At 41.5% G+C, this 27,474-nt stretch overlaps 1 protein-coding gene across 1 annotated transcript in view; it reads right to left on the bottom strand.

The window, feature by feature from the left end:
* Positions 1–27,474, bottom strand: part of LOC145356763 (sushi, von Willebrand factor type A, EGF and pentraxin domain-containing protein 1-like) — a 52,682-nt gene that overhangs the window by 5,649 nt on the left and 19,559 nt on the right. Inside the window, exons 14-30 of the mRNA XM_080209631.1 lie at positions 26,441–26,537; positions 25,967–26,040; positions 24,631–24,727; positions 23,995–24,068; positions 21,897–21,993; positions 21,207–21,280; positions 17,728–17,824; positions 17,044–17,117; positions 15,938–16,034; positions 15,502–15,575; positions 14,089–14,188; positions 13,618–13,691; positions 11,480–11,576; positions 9,312–9,385; positions 7,612–7,708; positions 5,322–5,395; positions 1,978–2,013 (exon numbers count right to left, since the gene is read on the bottom strand). Of these exons, the coding sequence (XP_080065757.1) occupies positions 1,978–2,013; positions 5,322–5,395; positions 7,612–7,708; positions 9,312–9,385; positions 11,480–11,576; positions 13,618–13,691; positions 14,089–14,188; positions 15,502–15,575; positions 15,938–16,034; positions 17,044–17,117; positions 17,728–17,824; positions 21,207–21,280; positions 21,897–21,993; positions 23,995–24,068; positions 24,631–24,727; positions 25,967–26,040; positions 26,441–26,537 (1,407 nt within the window). The remainder of the gene's footprint in view (positions 1–1,977; positions 2,014–5,321; positions 5,396–7,611; positions 7,709–9,311; positions 9,386–11,479; positions 11,577–13,617; positions 13,692–14,088; positions 14,189–15,501; positions 15,576–15,937; positions 16,035–17,043; positions 17,118–17,727; positions 17,825–21,206; positions 21,281–21,896; positions 21,994–23,994; positions 24,069–24,630; positions 24,728–25,966; positions 26,041–26,440; positions 26,538–27,474) is intronic.

The following is a 27,474-nucleotide window of genomic DNA, read 5'->3' as shown; positions in this document are numbered from 1 at the left end:
ATCCACAACAGGCGGAGGCAGGGATACCCCAAGGAACCGGCACTCAGAGATACTGGAGGCCAGGCTCTGCCCTTGCCCAATGATGTGCCCCTGGTCCAGTTATCCCAAAGCTGATGGAACCATAAAGTGAGAATCACGGGCAACAAGAGGGGATGACAGTATCCCTCCTGGACTGCAAGCCGAATGGAGAAGTCCCACCGCCTATGTCTGAGGAGATGGTGCCATCACTTCAGCGCACTGAGTCCAATGCTGTGATGCTGGCGTCCGCTGCGGTGAGCTTGGTGCAGGATGTGCACTCTGTGGCAGGAGATGTCCGCACCATGACTCATGACCTCCATGTCTGAGGGCTTGAATTCCATGGTGCAAGCACCGATGGGAATCCATGAGCCTCTGCAACAGAGGAGGGTGGGGCTTCTGGACCTCACTCCAGCTGTCCCTCTATCCCATGAAGGGAGCCCCACTGAGCCCCTGAAAGGATGAGGATCGTTTGGTGCATAGTGCGAGACCTTCCATCGAGGAGACCCTAGAGGTGTCCAGCCTGAGTTCTTACAGCCCTTCCTGTCAGCAACACACACCAACGAGGGCAATACTTGGGCTGCCTGAAAGCAGGCCAGGGCCCTCAAACTCCAGGCCCACCAGGGGACGCTCATCAATATCATCTCAACTATCAGGACATAGAAGTCAGCAGGCCTCCTCAACCTCAGCTGTGGATCCTGGAGGAGCACTGGACATAATGGGAGAGTGAAGAAGATTAAGAAATGATAGGCACTTAGTTGGCACAGGTGAAAGTTGGCACCAGTGTGCAGAGCTCGCCACTGTATATAGTTACAAACAATAAATCACTCCATTCACACACGGAGCCTCTACCCTGTCATTTCATGCCATCAAGCTCACGGATCCACGCACACACCCAGCACTTCATTCTTGCGGAGTGAGAGAATGGCTGTGCTATGTTTCTCCCACACTGAGGACAGCTGTGCTGCAGGCAACCCCCCACCACCCCCACCCCAACCCCTGGCCACCTGTCCTGAGATACCATTCGTGAAAGGAGCAAACACCGTCAAGGTGCTGATTGGCTGCGCAACTCAGGTGCAAGATGAAAGTGAAAACCTGGCCACATATTTAGAGAGGCCTGCTGTGCTGTGAATATTTATTCCAGCTTTGACGAACCCCATGATGTGCCTGTTCATTGGCATGGTACATGCAGCTCTCTGTTAGGCAAGAGTCAAATGTATTGTGGTGATCTGTTATTTGAATGGTGGGGGGTGCTGATGCCCCTCATCGCTGAGGGATTGGTGGTGATCCCCTGCTCAGCGGGGAGGGGCATCATTAGGGGAGGTGATGGTGTAGCAGTATTGTTGTTAGACTAGTAATCCAGAGACACAGGGTGATGCACTGGGGAGCTGGATTCAAATCCCACCATGGCAGATGGTGAAGTTTGAATTCAATAAAAATCTGGAATTAAAATGATTACCATGAAACCATATTGTCATAAAAACCCATCTGGTTCATTCATGTCCTATAGGGAACAAAATCTGCCATCCTTACCTGGTCTGGCCTACATGTGACCCTCAACATTTAAGAAGCATTTAAATGAGCACTTGAAATGCCATAGTTTCCAAGGCTACAGACCAAGTGCTGGAAAATGTGATTTATGGATAGGTGTTTAATGGCTGGCACAGACACAATGGGTCAAAGGGCCTCTTTCTATGCTGTAAAACTTTATAACACAATTTAACATTTAGCTTGGATCCTCACTGACTAAGAAACCAGTCAAGCTCTGAAAAGCTTACCATTAAATATTATTAAAGTACCAAAGCTTCATTCGAACTCATTCTGACTAAAATTATCCATTTGAATGTTTGGAACACCAATTCAGTCAGTAAGTTTTAAAAAAGTTTGATTTCCAACTATCAGTAAATATTAAAAAATGTACTTGGATGCAGCTAGTAAAATTTGTATTGATTTCCTACTTACCAACAACATTTTGTACAAGTTTACTTGACTCCACATCTAGGATTTTAAAACAGCACAAGTTAATAACACATAAATGGACAGCTTTCAAACTCCTATCCTGAAGTCTACAAGGTGGCCTTTCACCATGCTAGCCTGAATTAGTGAGAGACTAAATCAAAATTACTCCACATGCAACAGTGGTTAAAAAGATCAGGGTGGGATCTTTTGGTTGCACTGAAGGCAATGCCCATGGCAGATTCCTCCTCAGTGGGATGGCCAAGCTACAAACAATTCGGTAGACATCAACAGGACCAGATCACCCGATTACTATAAAAAACACCATGGGGGGCAGGGGGGGGTCACTGGAATAATCCCCCCCCCCCAGACGTTTTGAAAAATCTGTCTAGACCACTGCTGGTTATGAGAAGTAGGGACCTTTCCCACCCTGCTAGTAATTCTTAGTAATGAAAGTAAAGGACGCAATTCATCCATTTACACTCTCAGTGCTCTCGCTAGAATAAAAACGGGAATGAATCACACTGCTGTTGCAAGCTTCTGTCAGGTGGGATTCACCCGCCTGATAAATGTAAATATTTGCATCCCACAGCTCACGCAGGCCAGCTCTGCTGTTCAGAGATTGGGGAACCCTTTTTGAAGGGCATTCCAAAACCAAAATGGTATTTCCCCCCCACCCCACCCCACCCCACCTCGCCCCCCTTCTCCTCCCAACCCCACTGACCTAAGGAGTACCACCAACACCTCAGTGAAGTAGGGCACCCTCCAACCCACCATGCAAATAATAGGTAACCCCCACCACACCACCTAGGCATGAGGGTGACCTGACCCAACCCCCGCCCCCCCACCAAACTCAGGTCCCTCTCACCCCTCAGCCCCCCACCACTTATTCCCTTTGAAGAAGCACTGGCATCATTCATGCAAATTAACAATCAGGCATTGAATCTTGTTTTTGCCAGCTGCTCACTACATTCTCTGAGAATCAGTGAGGTAAACAGTTAACAATAATTGCTGACCTTTTGTTATTCCATAAAAACTACATCATAGTCCAATTCTGTGTCTGAGGCCGAAACCAGACTTTTCACATCAACTGTGTTTTCTCGAATTATGAGCTGTGCTTCCGATGCCATACCTTCTCAATCACTTCTACTGCTTGTCTCAACTTCCTTCATTTAAGATAGCTGTCTGCACCTTTTCTGTTCCGACTATCTCTCACACTCCATGATTCATTCGCTCTCTAAGGCCACTGCTCAACATCAATGCCTTGCTCCCATCTGATCCGTGCAGTGTTATTATAAGATAATACCAACATTGTGCCTTACTCACCCATTGGCTGCTAGAACCTTAACAGTAAGGGAATCAAAGGTTATGGCGATAAGGCGGGAATGTGGAGTTGAGGATTATCACATCAGATCAGCCATGATCTCACTGAATGATGGACAGACTCAATGGACCAAATAGCCTACTTTTGCTCTTATATCTTGTGATCTTATAAGATTTTCATCTGAGCTTTTGTTATCTCCTGATTGGACAATTCCAATGTTCTCATACAATTTTATACCCCAGTAAACCTCACCTCATCCCTAACTCTGCTGCCTGAATCCTGATCCGTACAATCCAGTTCAGCTATTCTCACTATTCTCACTTTGTTTCCTGATCAAACAACGCTGCAACCTAAAATTTATCATTGCGTTCAAAGCCCTCCTTGGCCCAGCGCCTCCTGTCCCTGTGATGTCCTTCAACCCTGCAGCTGAAAGAACAAGAATCAATGCTTGAGGATTCAGCTTTCTTCCAATTCTAGCCTCACAAACACCTGGATTTCCTTTGCGACCTCTATTACTGGCCGTGGCTTCTGCTACCTGGGCCCCAAACTCTTCAATTTCCTTGCTAAACCTCTGGCCGCAACCTTACCGGCTGTTCACACCACGCTCCTGCTGCAGCGAGGTTGGTGAATTTGGCACTCAGCCAAATCTCTGTTCGCTGCAGCAAATGGGAAAATCTTGCCGATATGAATAGCCATAACATTCTGGTCTTTGTCTCTCCTCTTTTAAGTCAGTTATTAAAACCTACATATCTGATTCAGCTTCTGGTCACCTACCTTAATAACTCATTGTATTTCATTGACCTTCCAAAGAAATGAGAGCAATGAACCATGTTGCATCAAGTACATTAAAACAAATTAAAGTTCAGTGTGGATGAGAAAGTCTGATATAAAAAGAGGAAAGACATTAGGGTTGTGCAGTAAGGGGTAGAGAAGATGAGGAGCTGGGAGCAAGAACGAATAAGTGAGGAACAAAGTGGTGAGGGTAGGTAGAAAAATGTTGATTTCTTATGTTGGGAGATTGATAAAGAATAATGAAGTCAACAATAAGGTTCATCTGTATATTTGAAGCCATTGACCAAATTTTCTTCATTGCCTCTCATGGTCTTCCACTATTTGAATGTTTCATTGTTCCCATCCTTTGGGTTATCTCTTGTGCCTTACACCAATTGTCAAACAATACCACAACATCACCAAGTTCTGATTTCTCTTTCCTTTAGACTGTTTCTCCTAACTGTTTGGATGCTGCTCCTTTCCTACCTCTTTCCTCTATTTATTTGCTGTTTGTTCAGTGTCTCCCACACTCTCCATATCATCACTCTTTACTCACACTTCTCCACCTGCTGTTTCCACTATGGGTGGCACAGTGGTCAGCACTGCTGCCTCGCACCGCCATGGACCCGGGTCAATTCCCAGCTTGGGTGACTGCGGAGTCTGTACATTCTCCCCATGTTTGTGTGGGTTTCACCTGGGTGCTCCGGTTTCCTCCCACAGTCCAAAGATATGCTGGTTAGGTGCATCAGACATGCTAAATTGTCCCTCAGGTGTAGAGGCTTTGGAATGTGGCAACTAGGGGATTTTCACAGTAACTTCATTGCAGTGTTAATGTAAGCCTACTTGTGACAGTAATAAATAAACTTTAAACTTAGATCTCCTAAGGCCCAAACTATCACTTCCCCACAACTGAAACTACAAAAAATTTGCAACTTTGCATCACTCACTAACACGATAATTTGCACCCGGGCAGAAGATTAATATCTTCTGAAAGGGGCAGAATAAAAGTTATGGTTTGGTCATTTCTCCTTTTATACATTTTAAACACTTGACCTGCAAATGTACATCAAAACATTGACAGCTGTTTTCTTCACATTCCAAGTTGAGGATGCTAAAATTGTGTCAAGATGAAAACTTGGGTGTGAACAAACTCTAAATGACAACACATTCAAAGTGACTCAATCATTTTGGCATTGATAAGCAAGTAAATCACATTAAAAAAAAGTTCAGCGTGGATGAGGAAGACATGACTTACATTCACAGACTGGAACCTCACCATCCCATCCCTCAGTAGTACATTGCCGATAGTCTCTGCCCACCATTTTGTATCTAGAAAAAGAGAAACAAACCACCTGTTATCAGTCATGAATGTTAATTAGTAAAGCTTTACAGTTTGCTGACCAGGTAGGAAATAGGACATCCATTGAGGCAAAATCTATTACTCAACAAGCTGTGTTTTAAAATCACATCAAACATAAGACTAGCTTGGTAGAACAATAAAGTAGGAATCAAATATTGTTCTATCACAGCAAGAAACAAGGCTTTGTTCAGACCCCCCCAGAAAGTACAGTGCTTGGGAGGAACAATGATGCATCATCCAGTCAGCTTGGAGCCGATTTACAATAATAAGTATTTTCAGATTCCAGCAGACACAGACATCGAGTGTCAATCAAAGTTTATGGATCTAGTTATTGATAACACATTGCATTAATAATCAGAACATCCCTCATCTTGAAGACTTGTTTTAAAAATTGCCAGTTCAACCCCAAAACTGAAACTTCACTCAGAGTTCACATGGAGAAATTCAAAATTATGGAATCACAGACACAAGACTGTCATCAGAAGTAAGAGGCATGAGAGATTATCACCTGAGACTGTCTTAAGCACACCATGAAAAAAGCTGCAGAGATGAAGTACGGTGGCGAGTAGTTCTGGTGGTGCCTTTCCCACTGGCCAGAACAGTAGGATTCTGCACCAGATCCTGCACTTGGAACCTCAGTAATTACGCACATGCGAGTTCCACTCCGTGTCGCTTAGCAGTTTGACAGCTGATTCAAGCACCCACCGTCAACTGCAGGTTCGAAGATCCCAGTGCCATATTTAAATACCAGTCCAACACAATGCTATAACTCTCTCCATCTGACCTTTCTTCACCAGAACATGCGAGATGTCAGAAACCCAGAGGGAAAAGACTAGTAGCCTTAAGAAGAAGGCTGTTCCACAATTCAATCACCCTCCTCGAGTCCAACAATTGTGAGGCACCCATGCCCCATCTGGACTTCTACCCACCACCTCAAACCTTTGTGCATCCCCTTCCAGTGAACAATATAGTATCCATCCCTTTGACCCTTGACTGTGAATTTTGCTGGAGTTAAGCTTCCCCTTGGTCGCCCCTCTCCATTCCATGGTTCATCTTCTTCACCCCCTCCTTGCCTCTCTGCCTGCCTTCCTGAGCCCTCGCCCTTCTCCTCATTCCTTGCACAGCCCCCATTCCACATTGTCCTCATCAGCCCACCCTCCTCCAGTGGCCTCACCTCACTCTCCACCCTGCTTGAAATTTGGACCAATGTTGTGGTGGCTGTGTGAGTCCAACATTGTAGTCCTGTGCAGATAAATGCACACGTGTGGTATACCAGAGGAAAGGAAATCCATGCACTCCCCAGCCCCGTGTGCTGTACTGGACTGAGATGGTGACATAGAGGGTCCATGGGTCCAAAAGCACGGTGCTGACCATGACGACCAGCCTGGCACTAAAATGCAGGGCAGGAACAAGTCTGCCCTAGCAGAGTGGTGTACAACGCAGATCAGCAGTATAACAATGTTGCATTCACTCCAAAGTCAGATGTGAATTGAGAGCCGCCTTGTGCATGCCTTTCAGAGCAATTGGGGTTTAGACAAATGAAATGACTCGCTGGTGTAATGCATGATTGGAAAGCCTGATGGGACGCCAGTGGGAGCTGTTTTACTGAGTACTCTTAAGATGCAAATGAATGCAAATGAGGGGAGGCAATGCCCTTATGATATTATCGCTGGATTATTAATCCAGAAACTCAGCTAATGCTCTGGGGACTCAGGTTCAAATCCCGCCACGGCAAATGGTGGAATTTGAATTCAACAAAAAAAATTGGAAACAAGAATCTACTATTGCTGATTGTCAGAAAAACCCATCTGGTTCACTAATGTTCCTTAGGAAAGGAAATCTGCTGTCTTTACCTGGTCTGGACCACATGTGACTCCAGAACCATAACAACATGGTTGACTCGGAACAAGGGCAATTAGGGGTGGGCAATAAATGCTGGTCAGCCAGTGACGTTGATGTTCCAGAGATGAATAAAAAAGGAATGGAAGAATTTACACCACCAGCCAGCAGGAACACCAACCCGCTATTAACCCACCATTGGGAGAATTGATAAGCGACTTTATGCTGGCGGGTTTCCAAATTTTTGCTCCAACTTCTCTGCTTCCCCCCCAACACAAAACCCGCCATAGTGGAATGGGAGAATTCTGCTAATAGTCTTTCAGTGATGTTTGTACTGGATACTCACCCACTGTCACAGTAAAAAACAACTTTATTTGCAACAGTTGGATCGTACGCCCTATAATATCCATTCAGAATGTCTCCAGGGTGACCACAGTTCATTGCTACACAGAAAATAGAGTGAGAAAAATTAGAGCTTTTACAAAACTTCATTATTCTTCACAAATATTTAACATGAAGACATTTAATAAGCTCCTACCCGATTGCCCAGAATATCAAGTTACCCTACTTTGGAATTCAATTTTCAAAATTATGGAATCACAGACACAAGACTTTTTTGGGCAGAATTTTTCAGCCTTTCACATCAGCAGGCTTTTCTGGTTCCTTTGCAATGAACAAAGATTTGGCTTAGTGCCAAATTCCTCATCCTCGCCTGCAGCGGCAGCAGGATGTGAACAGTCGGAAACATCCAGCCATTGTCTCAATCCACAATACCCCACAGCAACAGATCCTTGTCTTCACAGCAGTGTGCAGACAGGCTTCACTGGCAAAATCATAATGTCAGGTACCCATTTACTAAATGGCGCGAGACCTAAAGCCGTGAAGAATCAAAGAATTTAGGTTTTGATGTACCCTAATTTATTCATAGAATCGTAGAATCCCTACAGTGCAGACGGAGGCCCTATTCCAGTAACGCCACATATTTACCCTGCTAATCTCCTGACACTAGTGTCAAGTTAGCATGGCCAGTCCACCTAACCTGCACATCTTTGGACTCTGGGAGGAAACCAGAGCACCTGCAAGAAATCTACGCAGACACAGGAAGAACGTGCAAACTCCTCACGGACAGTGACCCAAGGCTGGAATGAACCCAGATCCCTGGAGCTGTGAGGCAGCAGTGCTAACCACTGTGCTGCCACCAGTGCGTAGGTATTAAATATAAATTTGCATCTTTAATGAAATGTTGTGCTTTATTACAAGAATGCTCAACCTCAAAAGTGAAGAACTGTCTTCAAAGTCTCTATTCCATCTCACTACTGCCACAGCATCATCCGCTCTGCCTGAGCACCATCTCCACTAAAGCTTTTTCCATGGTTTTGTTACCTCCTCAATGTTTATTACATTCACTCAGCAAATTACTGCAAGAGTTTCATAGATGCTGCACTAACACAACCAATCGAGTTAGTTAGCAGATATGGGAATGGGGTTCAGCACTGATGTGGAGATGCCGGCATTGGACTGGGGTAAACACAGTAAGAAATCTCATAACACCAGGTTAAAAGTCCAACAGGTTTATTTGATAGTAAACACCACAAGCTTTTGGAACGCTGTTCCTTCATCAAGTGAGTGGAGAGTTCTGATCTGAAACAGGGCATATAACACACAGTTTACAGAATACTGATTAGAATGCAAGTCTTTACAGCTAATCTGAATATCTGAAATAATCTGAAAGTTTGAATAGCAGATTAGCTTTAAAGACTCGCATTCTAATCAGTATTCTGTAAACTGTGCACCTTTATATGCCCTGTTTCTGAGCAGAATTTTCCACCCCCCCGACAAAGGAACAGCATTCCGAAAGCCTGTGGTGTTTACTATCAAATAAATAGACTTTAACCTGGTGTTGTGAGACTTCTTACTGGGTTCAGCTCTGAAGCAGGGACGTGAACCATTAGGATGTGAACCATTAGGTGATAATTCATTAAAAGTGATTCAATCATTTGGCATAGACAAACAAATCACTTTATAAAACAGGGGAAAATAACTTACGTTCACAGGATGGAACCTCACCAACCCATCCCTCAGCTGTACATGCCAGATCATCTCTACCCACAATTTTGTATCTAAGAAGAAAACTGTGATCAGTGACTTGAAGATTAATTGAAAAGCTGTTAGTTTGCTGATAAGTTTCATATCCTGAGGTCAATGGAGAAAAAATATTTTAAATACACAAAAATCTGTATTAAAAAATCAAACAACCAATAAAATAAAATCAAACATTTACCCAAATTATACTTCATCTGCCAAATGTTTGTCCACACCTTTAAACTATCTTGACCCCTTTGCAAAACACATTAGCATAATCACATAGGAACCAAATACAATGGGTAGAATGTTAACACAGTAAAAAGTCTGACAACACCAGGTTTTAGTCCAACCGTTTATTTGATAGTAAACTCACTAGTATTGTCAGACGTTTTACTGTGTTTACCCCAGTCCAATGCTGGCATATCCACATCATGACTAGAATGTTAACAGCAGTGCACTGTACTCAGCAGTAATGTGGAGATGCCAGTGTTGGATTAAGGTGGGCACAGTAAGAAATCTCACAACACCAGGTTAAAGTCCAACAGGGACTTTATAAAAGGAGTGCTGCTCCTTCATAAGGACTCACCTGATGAAGGAGCAGCGCTCTGAAAGCTCGTGATACCAAATAAACTGGTTGGACTTTAATCTGTACTCAGCAGTGTAATTGGCCCCGAGCTGTTAGAGCTCTCTAACTCTTTCCTATTTCCCAGTTTTGCCCGAAGAAAAATGGAAGTAATGGTGGTGTGATTGCAATTCTGAAGTGGGGGAAATTGGTAAAACCAGCCATCAGTTGACAATGCTGCAACTGATGGTGGGCTACGAAAATGCCCCCCGGACAGAAAGGTCAAACCCCAGGTAAAATACAGAGAACAGACAGAGAATTGGTGTATAAAGTTCAATTTGGAGCAGACTTTTAAAATAACCAAAGCATGTTAAAGAACCAACTGACTGGGACATCCAGTGTTGATCCGGAAAATGGATCTCATTGTGAACAACATATTTAACCAATCTATCTTTGCATTAATATTCCTATTTCAGCACAATGTCCCTCACCTTACTCAGTATAAAGACTTTGCCTTAAATTTCTAATTGAAAATGAAACTGGAAGCCTTACTCAGAGCTCGCTTAAGAACTTCCATCAGAAATGCAGGGTGGTTACTTTTGCTCACGCCTGACTTCTGTGGTAGGAGCAGGACGTCAGAGTGGCTTCTGCTGGTGTATGGGGCAGTGATCATGCACTGAAATGTGCATGGTTTACATTGAGTATTGTGGTGGGGTCAGATTTGGCTACTCTACCATCTTCTCCACCTTATTCACCCAGGCAACTCTTTATTAATGAGGCCAGAGTGATGTCCAACAGAAGGCAAGATTCTCCATTCCCATGACTCAATGATACCTCCCTGGAGAATCACCTCCAGGCTTTCGGGGAAAAGTGAGACATCTGTTTTTTAAGAGAAAGCAACAGAAGATCCTCTTGTCTGACCATGATGGACTGGGATGAAGACAGCAGGGTGGTCAGCACCCATTGGGTCCAAAGGAGGACATTCCTGTAGTTCAGGAAATGGATCAATGATCTAATCTGCCCTGCTGGTAAGTAAACATCTACTTATTCCAAATGCTCATCACCACAAATTTTGTGATTCTCTCATGGGATGTGGGCTGGTTAGGCCAGCAGTTTTGTTGCCCATCCCTTAATACCATTGAGAAGGTTGCAGAGTGCTGTCCACAGTTCACATTTATTATGTCTAACAACTGATTTCCAAAGATTTGTTTTAACAGGGTGGAAGATTAGATGGGGCCACAAGATTTGGGTCTATTGGTCTGGTAACGAACATTCATGACACACAAAATGAATTCCTGACGATCTTCAGCAGATAAGTCGACCCACCATTAACCCAACATAAAGTTGGATAACACAATTCCGGTCTGATTTCCCGATATTGGGAAACTGCTTTTTGGACTCCCTCCACATGTTCTGGTAGTGCCCACCGCAATTCCCACCAGGAGCAGGAGGGATTATACCATCCGTGATGACCAAGTGTGGTCATCTGGAATTGTCTTAATCGCAACATTACAATAAAATGGTTCCATACCAACATTTTCCAGTGATTTACATACTGGCTACTCACCCAGTGTCACAATAAAAAGTAACTTTACTTCCAATTGTCCAGTTGGGTGCCTTATAATACCCATTTGCAATTGCTCCAGGATTTCCACAGGTTATCACTGTACAGAAAATAAAATGAGAAAAGGTAGAAATTGGACAAGACTCAAAGACCCCAACAGATTGCCAATCACAAATATTAACATGACTGTGGAATGGTGCTGCACGATTACCCGGAATATCAGGTCAACTTAAACTTGGAATTTATTTTTCAGAATGATGGCATTATAAATGTAGGATTTTCTCAAAATCCACAATACCGCACAGTAACTGGTCCCTGTATTCAACAGCACTGATCTTCACAAGCAATCCAAAACATTGGGATTTAGTGCCTCCAATGGTGGTTCCCCCCAGGACCAGTTGCAGAATTGACAGGAAGCCAGCGTCACTCACTTTGGTAGGTCTGGTATAATTTAAGTGCCCTCAGCCACATCACTGGCCAGCTTGGGACCTTCCATACATCAAGCCTTTAGGTGGCTGAAAATAACAACCTTGACAGCTTCTGACAAAAGGCCAGCAATTCTCCATTCCAGAAATGCCACCAACAGCAGTGGCTACTGCTGGTAATGCTCCGACACCCAGCCCAAGAATCCCAGCTGGATTCCTGGACAGGGCTGAGGGGTGGTATTTGCCGGAAGGGGTACATGACAGTGGTCAGAGGGTTAGTGGCAAGAGAGGGGCATTGGGTTTCAGCTACTCCTTCTCAATGCAGGGCACTTCATCAGACACTGAGTGGGTGACAGGAACAGATGCCTCACAGTCAGACAATAAGATAATCTGACAGTGTGTGCTGGTGGCCTTTGGGAGGCACATGAAGGCTATGTGACTCCTCTTAAACCTGTGAGTCACCTCTAAATCCAGCTGAGTTCAGGAATAATTGTTCTCAGGTAGCTTATTAGTGACCCTAAAAGCCATCCTACCACTGGCAGGTGGCATTCCAATGAAAGGCCCATTCTGCGATCTTCTCCCCCCACCCCCACCCCAACCCCTACTTAACTGGGGATAGATTTCCCGATGCTGGTCTTCCCGTTCCATTCTTCTGTCACCAACACCACCCACCATCAAACTCATCCAGATGACTTCATTAAACAGAGGCCAATGTCAAGTACCTATCTACTTTCTAAATGATGGAAGAGTAGGAGTAGTGCAGAAGCATAGGCATTTAGATGTCCATGTAAATACAATACTAAAAGGAGTGTACAAGGTCCAAAACATAATCAATATGCTCCTTACGTTCATGGTGTGGGAATTGAAAAATGAAGAAATGACCATTTCCAGTTCCACAGCATTATCTGCCCCACTTCAGCATTATTCCTATTAGAATCTTCCAGCCTACTTTGTTAGTTCACGAATATCTATAACGTTCATTCGAGTTTGAGCAACAAACTAATGCAACGGTTTCCTATGAGTTGCATTCACACAATTAAATCAGTGGGACACAGACTAGTCTAGTTGCGACTTGGAACAAAAATGGAAGAGGTACAGAGGGGCATGAGCCTGTTTGAAACATCAATCATGAGCATTGACTTTTATTTTCTTCATTTCCCACATCTACCTCATCGACCTTCCATGGCCCATGGTGCAACTTTTCCTCAGCTACAACTGCACCAAAAGTAGCACCTTCCAGACTTCCCAACATCCATCAAAATGCAACTTTTTACTCCAACATTATCATTTGCATGAGGTAACTAAATTTGTCTAGAAGGAGCATGTTTGATTTGATGAATGATCACTTTTTCATCTCACAATAGGTTCCTTAAATACAAGGCTGGAATTCTCCAACCTCGCCTGTGACTGGAGTTCTCCAGTCCCGCTGCAATGAATGGAGTTTTATCTGAGCGCCAAATTCTCCGATCTCACTGGCAGTGGTGGCGGGTGAATCAGATCAGAGAATCCCAGCCATAGTGTCAAATAAATCAAGAGGAATTTTTGAACCCATTCTAAAATAAAACAACAGAACCCTGTGCTTGAGAATGTCAAAATACTGTTGGGGAGGAAAGTTGGTGTGAACCAACATTACATGACAATTGATTGAAAGTGGCTCAGTCATTTGGTACAAACAAGCAAGACTGTCAGATTGCAAAACAGGGGAACATAACTTACATTCACAAGATGGAGCCTCACCATCCCATCCCTCAGCTGTACATTGCAGGTAATTTCTACCCACCATTTTGTATCTAGATAAAGGAAATTAAACCACATCAATTGGTAAGCTGGTATAGTTTGCTAAGAAATTATCATATAAATTGAACGTTTTGAAGGAGCAGCAGGTACAGCTGGTAAGTGTTGATTGTTATACATGGTTCAAGGCATCAGTGACACATTTAACATTTCCATCTTTCCATTAATATTCCAAACCCACTAACATTCCTGACCATGATCAGTATAAAGACTTTTTTAAAAATTGTCAGTTCAATACTGAATTGGAAACCTTATCCAGAGTTCACACTGAGAGCTGCTATCAGAGATATGAAGAACAAGAGATTTACTTATATCAATTCTCTTGTGAATAAATATTAAAATAGCACAATTGTTCATCAACACTGCTCAGTAATTTACATAGTGAAGACTCACCCATCATTACAATAAAAGATAACTTCATTTCCAAATGTCTTATTTGGTGTGATATTATAATATCCATTCAGAATCTCCCCTGGATCACCACAGTTTAATGCTGTGCAGAAAATGAAACGAAAAGGTTGAAACTACAAAATTAAAAATTCCAAAGTCTCCAACAGTTCTGTCATTGCAATTCAGGTCTTTAACATGAAGATAATAAGCTACAACACAATTGTAGAGAATCTCAAGTTAGCTTAACTTTGGAAGACAAGTTTCAAAATGGTTAATAAAATGTTGTCCTCTATTGCGAGGGAGTTAGAACTTGCTCAGTATTGAGGTGCTAATCACACAAATCCAGCTCTGCTGGACCTGACATGTGCTTTGTATGGCTGATACCAGACTCTTGAAAAACTATTCTACTCGGAACGCTGTCACAGTAGGATAGTCCCAGGAGGAATACAAACACACTTTAGGGATTGCCTCAAAACATCCCTGAAGAAGAAGTCAAACACACCCATTGACTTATGGAAGTTCATGGTTTGTGATCAATCAAAATGAGGAATGTTCATTTGGGGATATACTGGAGACATTGAGGAATATCATCGAGAGCACAGAGAGGCCAAATTGAGGCTTCATGGAGAATGCAGAAACCTCTCAACAACTCATATCTTTGATGCTCTCTCCCACATGTGGCAGAATCTGCAGATTGAATATTGGATTTATCAGACATCGCACATCCCATTCAGCCAGTTCCTGATGGACTGCTAAGGAGCAGAAGCCAGAACATAGAAGTGAGGGTGTGATTCCAAGTCATCATAAAGATCATTTATTTCTGCTTCCAAAGCATTATCTCATAAATGACCATTTCCCATTTCATAAATGGTTTTCGTTTACTATGCAATGTTAAATCAAAGCATTGAAAGGCTGTTTGCTCGCTCATTCCATGAGGACTGAATTCCAAATTAGAAAATGTTGAAATGCAGGGAAGAAGACATGGTTGTGAATCAGAACTCCAAGGCAGTACACTGATAGGGACGTTATCATTTGGCAAGAAAGGCAAGTTGGTCACTTTACATCTATTGCACTGTTCCTTTACTTTCCATTTCCTCCTAAATCTCCTGTGGACCAAACTAAAAATGCCTGCAGACTCAAGCTCACCGAAACATCCCATTACCCACCAAAACTCAGCTCCATCTTCCAACACTATTATTGGTGCTAAGGTAGAAGATTAAAATCTTCTGGAGGAGCAAGGCTGATTTGATGATTCCCATTCTAAGAAATTAGAACTCCAAGCTAGAAGATGTCAAAATACCATAGGGAAGAAAATTTGGACCTCAAACACCACAAAACAAATCATTGCTGGTAGCTCAATCATTTGATAAAGAAAAGCAGTTCAGTCACATTGTAAAATAAGGAAATGTAACTTACGTTCACAGGATGGAACCTCACCAACCCAACCCTCAGCTGTACATTCCCGATAGTCTCTACCCTGTATTTTATATCTAGAGAAAGAAAAACAAGACACCAGTCATTTTGAAGATTCATTAGAGAACTCAACGTACAGACCCAGTAGGGATGCTAAAATACACTGAGAAAGAAACATCAAACTACCAAAAAAAACCCAAGAAATCAAAAAATCAAATATTTTCCCAAATTGTACTCCATCTGCAAAATCTCTCTCCAGTCAGTTAAACTAACTAATATCACTTTGCAAATTAAAGTTAGCAGAACAATGAAGGAACCAGATTCAATTAGATGTTAAAGGATGAGAGCAGGCAGTCATATCAAATTATCCCAATCACAACATTAAAATAACATACTCCTTCACCAAAATTATTCATTAATTTCCATATTAAATACTCACCCAATGTCACAGTAAAAAATAACTTTGTTCCCAATTTGTTTATTTGGTGCTTTATAATACCCATTCTGAATCTTTCCAGGATTACCACACATTATTGCTAAACAGAAATAAAATTTAAGAGTTAGAATTGTGACCAAGTCATAAATTTTCCAAGAATTTTTCAGTGTTTAGCATGAAAATGAACAGCCACAGCATTTTTGCCCATCTTTGAAGTCTATTATTAAAGCTTTATTAACAAAATACAAGAACTTTCTGCATTCCCAAATAAAACAAGTTCCCTCTCTCTCTTCAACTGCACTCTGTGTTGATCTGCATCAACCTTCACCTACTTAGTAAATGATGAGAGACTGGGAGCCAGTGGAAGAGTAGAGATAATTAGCTTTGAATGCAAGTAAGTTACTGAAAACTAATGCAAAGAAACAAAATATAACCAAAATTCTGAATTCAATATTGACCATATTTTCAAGGATGTTGGAACTCAAAGTGAACAAGTGTCCTTAAAGTTTCTTATCCAACTCAAAGATTGTTTATTTACCCTTCCAGGGCATTATCTGCCATATCTTAGCATTCCACCACCAAAGTCTCCCACCATGTTTTTGTCATCTTATCAATATCTATTACTTGCACTGAAGTGTATATTATCGCAATTGTTTTGTATTAGCTGCCGGGCAGAATTAACACAGTGGGGCACAGACAAAATAGGATATTTAGAGGAGAAGAGAAGAGAAAGAGCAGTAAATATGATCATTAACATCTATTGCACTGTTCCTTTACTTCCCATTTCCTCCTATATCTCCTGTGGACCAAACTAAAAATGCCTGCAAACTCCTGTTCACCAAAACATCCCATTACCCACCAAAACTCAGCTCCATCTTCCAACATTATTATTGGTGCTAAGGTAGAAGATTAAAATCTTCTGAAGGAGCAAGGCTGATTTGATGATTCCCATTCTAAGAAATTGAAATTCCAAGCTAGATGTCAAAATACCATAGGGAAGAAAATTTGGATCTCAACGAACACTACAAAACAAATCATTGCTGGTAGCTGAATCATTTGATAAAGAAAAGCGGTTCAGTTGCATTGTAAAACAAAGAAATATAACTTACGCTCACAAGATGGAACCTCACCATCCCATCCCTCAGTTGTACATTGCCGATAACCTCTACCCACAATTTTGAACCTAGAAAAAAAGCAAACCACCTGTATTAGCAACCTGCAAGTTCATTGGGAAAGTGTTACTGCGCAGACCAGATTAGAATTCTAAAGATTCATAGAGAAATAAATCTATCCAAATAGGAATAAACTTTAAAAAATACAAAGGGTGGGACAAGGTTAGCAGCATCATGAAGAATCAAATGTTGTTGTGTTGTGAAATAAATTAGTGCTGGTGAGACCCTGTATAAAGTACATTGCACTAGAGAAATATTGCTGCATCCATCTCACCTTCAAACTGATTGGCAATACAGTTTAAGCATTCTGAGGAACCAGCAAACACATGGCCAGTGTTGATTTCAGAATATGGGTCTATGGATCATTAACACATTCAGCATTTTCAGCACTGCATTAATTTTCCAATTCAAACACCAACAATTCTCACCTTGACCAGTACAAAGATTTTTTTAAAAAATTGTCAATTCAACACCAAATGGGGATTCTCATTCAGAACTCACATGTAGTACTACCATCAGAAATTAGAAACACGAGAGACAGTCATCTGAAATTATCTTAATCATAACATTAATCCAGTCCTTCACCAGAATTATTTAGTCGTTTATATAGTGAATACTCACCCAAGTTCACAATAAAAAGTAACTCTATTTCCAACTGTTTGATTTGGTGCAGTATAATATCCATTCAGAATCTCCCCCGGGTGACCACAGTTTATCGCTACACAGAGAAAATAAGATTATTTCAAAATTCCAAAAACACCAACAGGTTTTACATTGCAATATTTAACATGAAGATAAATAGGCACAACTAAATTCTTCACACTATCAAGGGAAGAATTTGACGACCTAATTACGGTTGGGGCCAGGCTAGAAAATGCACCAAGGCTTCGGTGAGACCACAACATTCCACAGCAGGGCTGCTGGAAATTTCCACCCCAGATATCTGGAATCCGTTATTTAAAAAAATGGCAACACAAATGCAAGATTTTTTCTCAATCTGCAACACCTCACACAACGCTGTCTTCACCAGTACTCTGCATTAACCAACGTCATACTCCACCAGCAAACTAAAATCATCACAACTAATATTCATCTACTTACCAAGTGGCGAGAGACTAGAAGACATGGAGGAGAAAACTACATATGAACGTACAAACATTCATACATAGGGCACTTGGCTCCACAGGTGTGTCCATTATTCAAGTAGAACAGAAGCTGTAGAGTCATAGAATCCCTATACCACAGGAGGCCATTTGGCTCATCCAGCCTGCACCGACTTTCTGAAAGAGCCTCTTACCCATCCATCCTCGTAACCCCACACATGTACCTCGCTAGTCCCCCTAACCTACATATCTTTGGATGCTAATACGAAATTCCGCATGGCCAATCCACCTAACCTGCCCATCTTTGGACTGTGGGAGGAAACCAGAGCATCCAGAGGAAACCCATGCAGATACAGGGAGAGCGTGCAAACTCCACACAGTCAGTTGCCCAAAGTCGGAATCAATCTCTGGTCACTTGCCCTGGGAGGCAAGTGGCATGGTGGCTTAGTGCTAACCACTGTACCACCATGCCACCCAAGTAGCGCCACCATGCCATCTAAGTAGGGCCACTGCTGACTCACAGTACCAGGGACCTGGGTTCAATTTCAGTCTTAGTTGACTATCTGTGTGGTATTTGCACGTCCTCCCTGTGTCTGTATGAGTTCCCTCTGGGTGCTCTGGTTTCCTCCCACAGTCCAAAGCTATGCCAGTTAGGTTGATTGGCCATGTTAAATTGTCCTTTAGTGTCTCAAGATGTGTGAGTTAGATGGATTAGCCATGGTTAATATGTGGGATTATGGGGATAGGGCAATGGAGAGGGCCTGGGTAATAGAGTCAGTGCAGACTCAATGGGCTGAATGGCCTCCATCTGCGTTGCAGGGATTCTTCTTGTTCTATACCTTCAGTCCAGGTCATTTATATTAGTTCTGAGACCCCAGAACTTATCTCTGTGACACACCACTCATCACATCCTGCCAATCAGAAAACGATCAATTTCTGCTAAATCTGTTTTCAGTTAGCTAGCCAATCTTCTATCCATGCCAATTTGTTAGCCCCTACCCCATGAGTTTTTATTTTCCACAATAACCTTTGATGTGGTAGTTTTTCAGAAGGTATTTGATAAGCTAAGTACATGACATCAGTTTATTTGCAGCACTTGACTCCTTCAAAGAACTCCAATAAATGTGCTAAAAATGACTTTCCTTGCTCAATGTCGTGTCAGATCTGTACGGCTGAATTTTTCTTAGTGCCTTACAATAACATCTTTAATAATGGCTTCTAGCAATTTCCCTACGACAATTGTTAAGCTAGCTCTCCTGTAATTTCCTGCTTTCTACTGTCTCCCCAGCATTGTGAATAAAAGAGATACATTTGCTATCTAGCAATCTAATAAAATCTTCCCTTGCCATCCCAACAATTTGCTCAATAACATTTCCCTGGTGATTGTAATTTACCTCGGTTCCTCATTCTCTTCCATTTCTTGATTTACAGCCATTTCCAGGGCTTCGTGTTTCCCCTCTATATAAGAGGTCAATGCAAAATATCTGCTTAATTCACCTGCCAGCTCCTTACTTTCCATTATCAGTTCCTTAGATGCACTTTGGTAATCATTCTCTTCTTTAACTCTCTATGAAAACTCTAACTAACCATTTTAATGTTACAAGCTGGCTTTCTTTCCGACTGTAATCTTCCCCCCTTATTAATCATTTTGGCATTCTTTGATGTTCTTTGTATACATTCCAATCGGATTACCATCTTTGCACAATTAAGTGTTTTTTTCTTGAAGTTTAATAATGTTGTTTACTTTTTTAGTTAACAATGGATGGTGGATCCTTTGGAATTTTACTTTTTCATTGGAATGTGCCCATTCTGAGTATTCTGAATATCCATTTAAATGCCTGCTACAGAACTTCTATTGACCTATCCCTTTCATTCCTTCATAACTGCCATTACATTTGTTAAAATGCTAGTCTTAGACATACTCATCTCACCCTCAGACAGAAGTAAAATTCAATCATATTATGATCACTGCTACTTTGGATGGCTTCACGATGAGGATGTTAATTAATCCTATCTCAATGCACAATATCAGCTCAAATGTAGCCTGTACTGTGGTTGGCTCCAGAACATGCTATTCTAAGAAACTATTTGAAAAACATTCTACAAACTCCTGATTTAGACCAACTTTTCCCATCTGATTGTTCAATTCTATATGTAAATTAAAATGCCTCATGATTATCATCATACCTTTCTCACAAGCACCAGTTATTTTTTTATACTCTCACCTATCATGTGGTTACAATTAGGGAATACTCCAATCCCAACAGTAAGTTTGAGACTAAAGGCTATAATTCAAATGGTTAATTAAATACAGTCCTCTAAATCAGCAATCCTGTCACTAAAATCCTCCACCATGTTCTTGTCACCTGATCAATATCTATTACCTTCATTCAAGCGCAAAGTAATACAATAGTTTCCTACTGGCTGCACTGAAATAACCAATTCAGTGAGGCAAGGACATTGTAGGATCTTTAAACAAGAGTGCGAGAGGAAGAAAAGGTAATATGAGCATGATTTAAGAATGGATCATTCATATCAATTGCATGTTAACTTTACTCGCGACACTGCTCACAGCTCCTTGATCTCCCATGGCCCAAAGTGCTTCCTAGCAACTAAAACTACATCAAATTCGAACCTCCTTGACTTCATATTGCACAACAAATCTCAGCTCCTTGATTCAACATCACTGTCAGTGCTAATGTAGAAGGTCCACATCTTTTGGAGGAAGCAGGATTGATTTGATGAATGACAATCTCTTATTTCACACATTCTAAATCTTTAACATGCAATGTTGAATCAAACCATCAAGTTACTGTTTCCTCCCATTTGAAGAAGTTGGAGCTCAAAGCTAGAAAATGTCAAAATATCATTTTGACACTGTTAGGGAGTAATATTGGATGTGAATCAACAATATTAACAATTCATTAATAATGGATCAATCATTTATCAACAAAAATCAAGTTAGTCACTTTACAAAACAGGAAAACATAAACTTACGTTCACAGGATGGAACTTCGCCATCCCAACCCTCAGCTGTACATTCCCGATAATTCCTGCCCACAATGTTGTATCTAGAAAAAGAAACACAAATCAGAGTCAGGAAGGTTTATTTAAAAAAGGAGTTAGAGTTGCTGCCATCAAACTGTGACAAAAATAATATACAAGGAACGAAATTTAGCAGAACAATGAAATAGGAATCAAATACTGTTGTATTACTGCTTAAAAATAAACCCGCAGGTCAGACCCTAGATAAAGTAGAGAGCATAAAGTTCACTTTCCAAATGACTGTTAAGATCATTTTAAAAAGAACCAGCAGACTTGGGCATCCAGCAAATGGACTTTATCACGGAAAAGACATTGAATATTTCATTAATATTCCTATTTCAGCACTAACATCCCTCACCTCGATTGTACAAGAACTTTGTTCTGAATCAGCAGCTGATATTGAAGCCTGGGGTGGAAGAGGCGAGGAGGGTGGAATCTTCCCGCCCTGCCCGGCCCGGGAACCATACTGAGCAGAGGGGGACCACGCAGAGTTCCGCTGACCTTGGATGGGATTTTCTGATTTTGGGGCAAGTACGGCCAGAAAATCCCACCCAGCGTGTAACCACCTGGGATTATCTTAATTACAACAATAATACAATCCCTCACCAAAATGATTCAGTGATTTACGTACTGACTACTCACCCAATGTCACAATAAAAGGTAACCTTATTTCCAACTGTCCAATTTTGTGCCTTATAATATCCATTCACGATTGTCCCAGGATTTCCACAGGTTATTGCTATACAGAAAATAAAATGAGAAAAAGTAGAAATGGGACAAGTACCTAAAATTTCCTATCAGGTTTTTAATTGTCAATCACAGATATTTATCAAGAATATGAAATACTAATACACTATCTGGTTATCTCAAGTTTGGGATTCATTTCTCAGAATTATGCTATTATAAACTTCAGGGGCAGAATTTTTCTGTCCCTCCCGCCACAGGAATCGTAGCGGGCAGGACACGAACCATGCAAAGGTCCGTTGACCTCGGTGGGACTTTGCTGTCTTGGGCCAAGATTGGCCAGAGATCCCATCCCAGGTCTGAAAATTCTGCCCCTGACAGATGATGTCTAATCAAAGGTTGACGGCTCTCAATTGCCAGGAACACCAAAAAGAGCAGCGACTGCTACTGGTAATGCGCTAACTGGAGGAGTTCTGTGGGATCTTTGGATGATTGGGAATCACAGAAATGTTCCCAGGAGATCAGTGGCAGGAGCACGGCATTACATTTCTCCAGTCCCCCAATCTCACCACCCCCCCCTCCACCAATCTCCCCTCTTTGTAATGCCAGGTCCCTCAATCAAGCACTAAGTGCCTGAGAACAATAGACCTCCCCCTGCTCCCAGACAGCAGTGTTTACTGGGTGGTCTTTGGGAGGCACAGAAGAACCACATGACTGACTCTGAATCACTGAGTCTTCAAATTCTGGTGAGTTCAGGGATAATTGGTCTGAGGTGACTCATGAATGAGATAAATAGACATCACTCCACCGCCAGGTAGCATTCCTGGCTCAGACCATTCCACCACCCACCTCTGAATTGGGAGTAGTTTTCCTGATTTTGGTCCTCCTGCCTCATCCCTTTGTCCTGCACTGCACTCACCGTCCTGTCCATCAATTAGCCCACAAGTTCCAAAACATAATCAAAATGGTTAACGGAATGATGTCCATTATTTTCAGGGTGTTGGAACCCAGAATTATAGAATCATAGAATCCCTACAGTACAGAAGGAGGCCATTCAGCCCATCGTGTCTGTACCAACCACCAATCTCACCCAGACCTATTCCTGCAATCCCAAACATTTACCCAGCTAATCACCCTGACACTAGGGTCAATTTGGCATGAGTAATCAATCTACCCCACACATCTTTGGACTGGAGGAAACCAGAGCACCCGAAGGAAATCCACACAGGCACAGGGAGAACATGCAGACTCCACACAGAGAGTGACCAAGGCCAGAATTGTACCTAGGTCTCTGGCACTGTGAGGCAGTAGTGCTAACTATTGTGCCACATTGCCACCCAAAAAGTGAAGAAATGATCATTTCCCCTTCCACAGCATCATCTGCTCTACTTTAGCACCAACCCCAATAAAATCTTAAATCTTGTTTTATTACCTCATGAATATCTAGTACCATCACTCAATTTGAACAGCAAATTAGAGCAACAGTTTCCTATATACTGTATTAACATAATGATGTTAAGATGATCCAGAGACAGATCTAGTTGGAATTTATAACTAAGTGGAAGAGGAACAGGAGGGTGAACAAACCTGATCTAAGTTTGGATCATTAACATTGATTGTATTTTTCTATTTTCTTCCAATTCCACATACTTGATCTCCCGTGGCCCAAATTGCTACTTCCTGTCAGCTAAAACTCCAAAAAACTCAGCACCTCCTGAACTATCCACCATCCACCATAAAGCAACCTCTGACTCCAAAACTCCCATTTACACCAGGACAGAAGATTAAAGACTTCTGCAAGGAGCAGGATTGATTTGATGCATGGTCATTTCTCGCCTCACACATTAGATTCTTTAAATACATCAGGTTACATCAAAGCAATGAATTTGTTTGGCCCATTCCAAAACAAAACAAAATGCTTGAAGATGTCAAAACTCTATAGGGAAGAAAACTAGGATTTGAACCAACATTATTCGACAATTCATTGAACGTGGCTCAATCATTTGATACTGATAAACAAGACAGTTACTTTGTGAAAGAGCAAAACCTAACTTACGTTCACAGGATGGAACCTCGCCGTCCCAACCCTCAGTTGTACATTGCAGAGAATCTCGACCCACCATTTTGTGTCTAGAAAAAGAAAAGCAAACCATTGGGATCAATAACCTGAACATTCATTGGGGATTGGTGCAGTTTGCGTAAGAAATTATGGTCAATTTCTCAATTAACAAATAAAGTCAAGGGTGGCTCTAGGGCAATGAAAAATGAATTGGAACCAAATAGAATTAATACTGGTCAATAATGGTCAGACTCCATATAAGGCATTGCTGTGTCCAGCTGACTTTGGAGCCAAATTGCGACATACCATTTGGAAACAGAAGCAGGCACAGTTATCCAATGTGGGTCTTTGTACATGGGACAGGGCATCAGTGACACATTTAACATTTCCATCTTTCCATTAATATTCCAAACCCAGCACTAACATCCCTGACCATGATCAGTATAAAGACTTTTTTTTAAATAATTGCCAGTTCAACAATATATCGAAAGCCTCACCCAGAACTCTCACTGAGAGCTGTTATCAGAAATATGAAGAACAAGGGAGGCCATCTCAAATAACCTTGTGATTATACATTAAAATAGCACACTCCATCATCAAAATTATTCAGTAATTTACATAGTGAAGACTCACCCAATCTCACAATAAAAGGTAACTTTATTTCCAAATGTATTATTTGGTGCGATGTAATACCCATTCAGAATCTTTCCAGGATCATTACAGTTTATTACTATACACAAAATAAAAACAAGCAAAGTAGAAATGTTACAAAATTCCATAATCTCCAACAGCTCTCTCAATAGAATTCAGATCTTTAACATGAAGATAATAAGCTATTACACAATTACAGAGAGTAGCAATGTACATTAACATTTTCAAAACGGTTAATAAAATGTTGTCCTCTATTGTGAGGGAATTAGAATTTGCCCAGAATCGAGATGCTAATCACACAAATCCAACACTGCTGGACAGGACTTATGATTTGTATGCTTTATGCCGGACTCTTGAAGAAAGTACTGTACTTGGAACACAGTCATGACAGGAGACTCCCAGGAGGACTACAGAAACAATTTAGGGATGGCCTCAAAACATCCCTGAAGAAGTCAAACACAGCCGTCAATTTATTGGACTCTGATTTGTGAGCAGCAAAATGAGGAAGCTTCATTTGGGGACGCACCAAAGGCTCTGAGAGATCTTGACTGCAACATGCAGATGCCAATTCAAAGCATCAGGGGAGTGCACAAATGTCCAACCTATCCCTTACGTGGCAGAGTCTGGAGCCTGTATATAGGACTCATCAGCCACCTCTGAACCCATTCACCCAGAGAGGAATTAAATCATCCTCAACCCTGAAGGGCTGTTAATGAGGAGGAACTGGAACATGGAAGTGAGGGAGTGATTCCAAGTCTCGTATACATCACAAAGACTGCTTATTTCTTTTTCCAAAGCATTATCTGCCCTACCCAGGACACAAACAATAAAATCATTCTCCACGTTTTTCCATCACCGCTGAAACTATTTATTTCACTGCACCTTGATCAGCAAATTAAAGCAATGTGTGCTGCACTCACACAGCTCATTCAGTCGGGTACAAATACAGTCCTTGTTGGAGCATAAAGTGAGAATGGAAAGGAAGTGAAAGGAATATGAGCAAGAGTTAATTATGGAGCATTGACCTCACTTTTCCTTTTCCTGTCAGTTTCACTTCCTAGATTTCCCATGGTCAATATTACAATTTCATGTCAGCTTGAACTACACTAAAGTAGCACCTCCTTAAATGTCAGTTACCCATCAAAACTCAGTTCCTTGCTTCAACACTTCCTCCCCCATTCCCTGAATACAGAGCTCCAAGCGAGAGGATGTCGCAGGGCAGAAAACTTAGATGTGAATAAGAACTCCAAGACAATACACTATAACATAGCAAGGAAGACAAGTTGGTTACTTTTAAAAAAAAGGAAATCTAACTTACATTCACAGGATGGAACCTCACCATCCCAACCCTCAGCTGTACACTCCCGATAGTCTCTACCCTGCATTTTATACCTAGAGAAAGAAAAATAAGACACCATCAGTCATCAGAAAGTTAATCCGGGGAGTCAGTTTACTGACACAATAATGATTCTAAGATGCATAGTGGAAAAGTCTATCAAACAATCAAAAACATACAGTTGAAAAAAATCAAACAATCAAATATCAAACATTTTATGAAATTATACTGCATCTGCCAAACCTTTGCCCAGTAATTTAGGTTATCCATATCTCTTTGCAAAACTGTTAGCAGGACAAAGAAGAAATTAGGCTTAATTAAAGCTTAGATGGACAATTGTCATTAGGAATGTGTAGAGTAAGAGTTGGACAGTCATCATAAATTGTCCCAATCACAACATTGAACTAATATGGTATAATACAAAATAATTCAGTCATTTATATACTGAATACTCACCCAGTGTCACAATAAAAAGTAACTTTATTTCCAACTGTTTTATTTGGTGCCCTATAGTATCCATACAGAATCTCTCCAGGGTTCCCACAGGTTATCACTACATAGAAAATAAAATGAGAAGAGATAGTAATATGACAAAATCCCAAATTCTCTAATTTTCTTTTCCACAACAATTCCCAGTGTTTCACACAAAGCTGAATAGCCGCAATGTCTTTATCCTAAATGTCAGATTAGCACAACATTGAAATTCATTTATTAAATTCTGCCAACGTAAATGCAAGACTTCCGCACCTTCTCCAATTCTTCCCAACAACAGTTCCCCCTCTGTCTCCAACTGCACTCTGTATTGGTCTGCATCAATCTTCACCTACTTAATAAAAGGTGAGAGACTACAAGCCATGGAGCAGCAGGGGTAATTAGCTTTGAATATAAGCATGTCACAGGTATAAAATATAATCATGTTTCCTAATTCAATATTGTCCATCTTTTCAAGGGTTATGGAACTCAAAAGTGAACCAGTGATTTCAAAGATTCTTCCCCATCTCAAAGAACTTTTATTTACCCTTCTGCTTTAATTCTTCCATCATGTTTTCATCATCTTACCAACATCTGTTACTTTCACTCAAATGTAAATTAAGGCAATGATTTTGTATTAGCTGCATGGACAGAATGAGGTCAGTAGGGCACAGATAAAGTTGGAACTTTAGAGGAGAAGCGAAGAGGAAGAGAAGGGATCATTAGCATCCAAAGCTCAGTTCCTTTACTTCCACTTCCTCCTGCTGGATCTCCTATAGACCAAACTACTGCTGGCTGCAAACTCAATCTCACCAAACTACCATCGTCTAAACTTCCCATTGGCCACCAAAACTCAACTCCCTCCTGCAATCCTACCATTGGTGCGAAGATAGGAGATTGAAGTCTTTTGGAGAGAGCAGATGACCTGATGAGTGCTCATTTCTAATTTCACATATTGTTATGGATGGGATGAGGTAGCATTGCTTGGGATGGACAGGGCAAGAGCTATGTGTGGGGGA

The sequence above is a fragment of the Carcharhinus amblyrhynchos genome, chromosome 22 (genome assembly GCF_965287045.1).
Source record: "Carcharhinus amblyrhynchos chromosome 22, sCarAmb.v2.hapA, whole genome shotgun sequence".
Lineage (NCBI taxonomy): Eukaryota > Metazoa > Chordata > Chondrichthyes > Carcharhiniformes > Carcharhinidae > Carcharhinus > Carcharhinus amblyrhynchos.
Note: the sequence above shows the minus strand (reverse complement) of the source record. Positions and strands in the feature narration are given on the sequence as shown.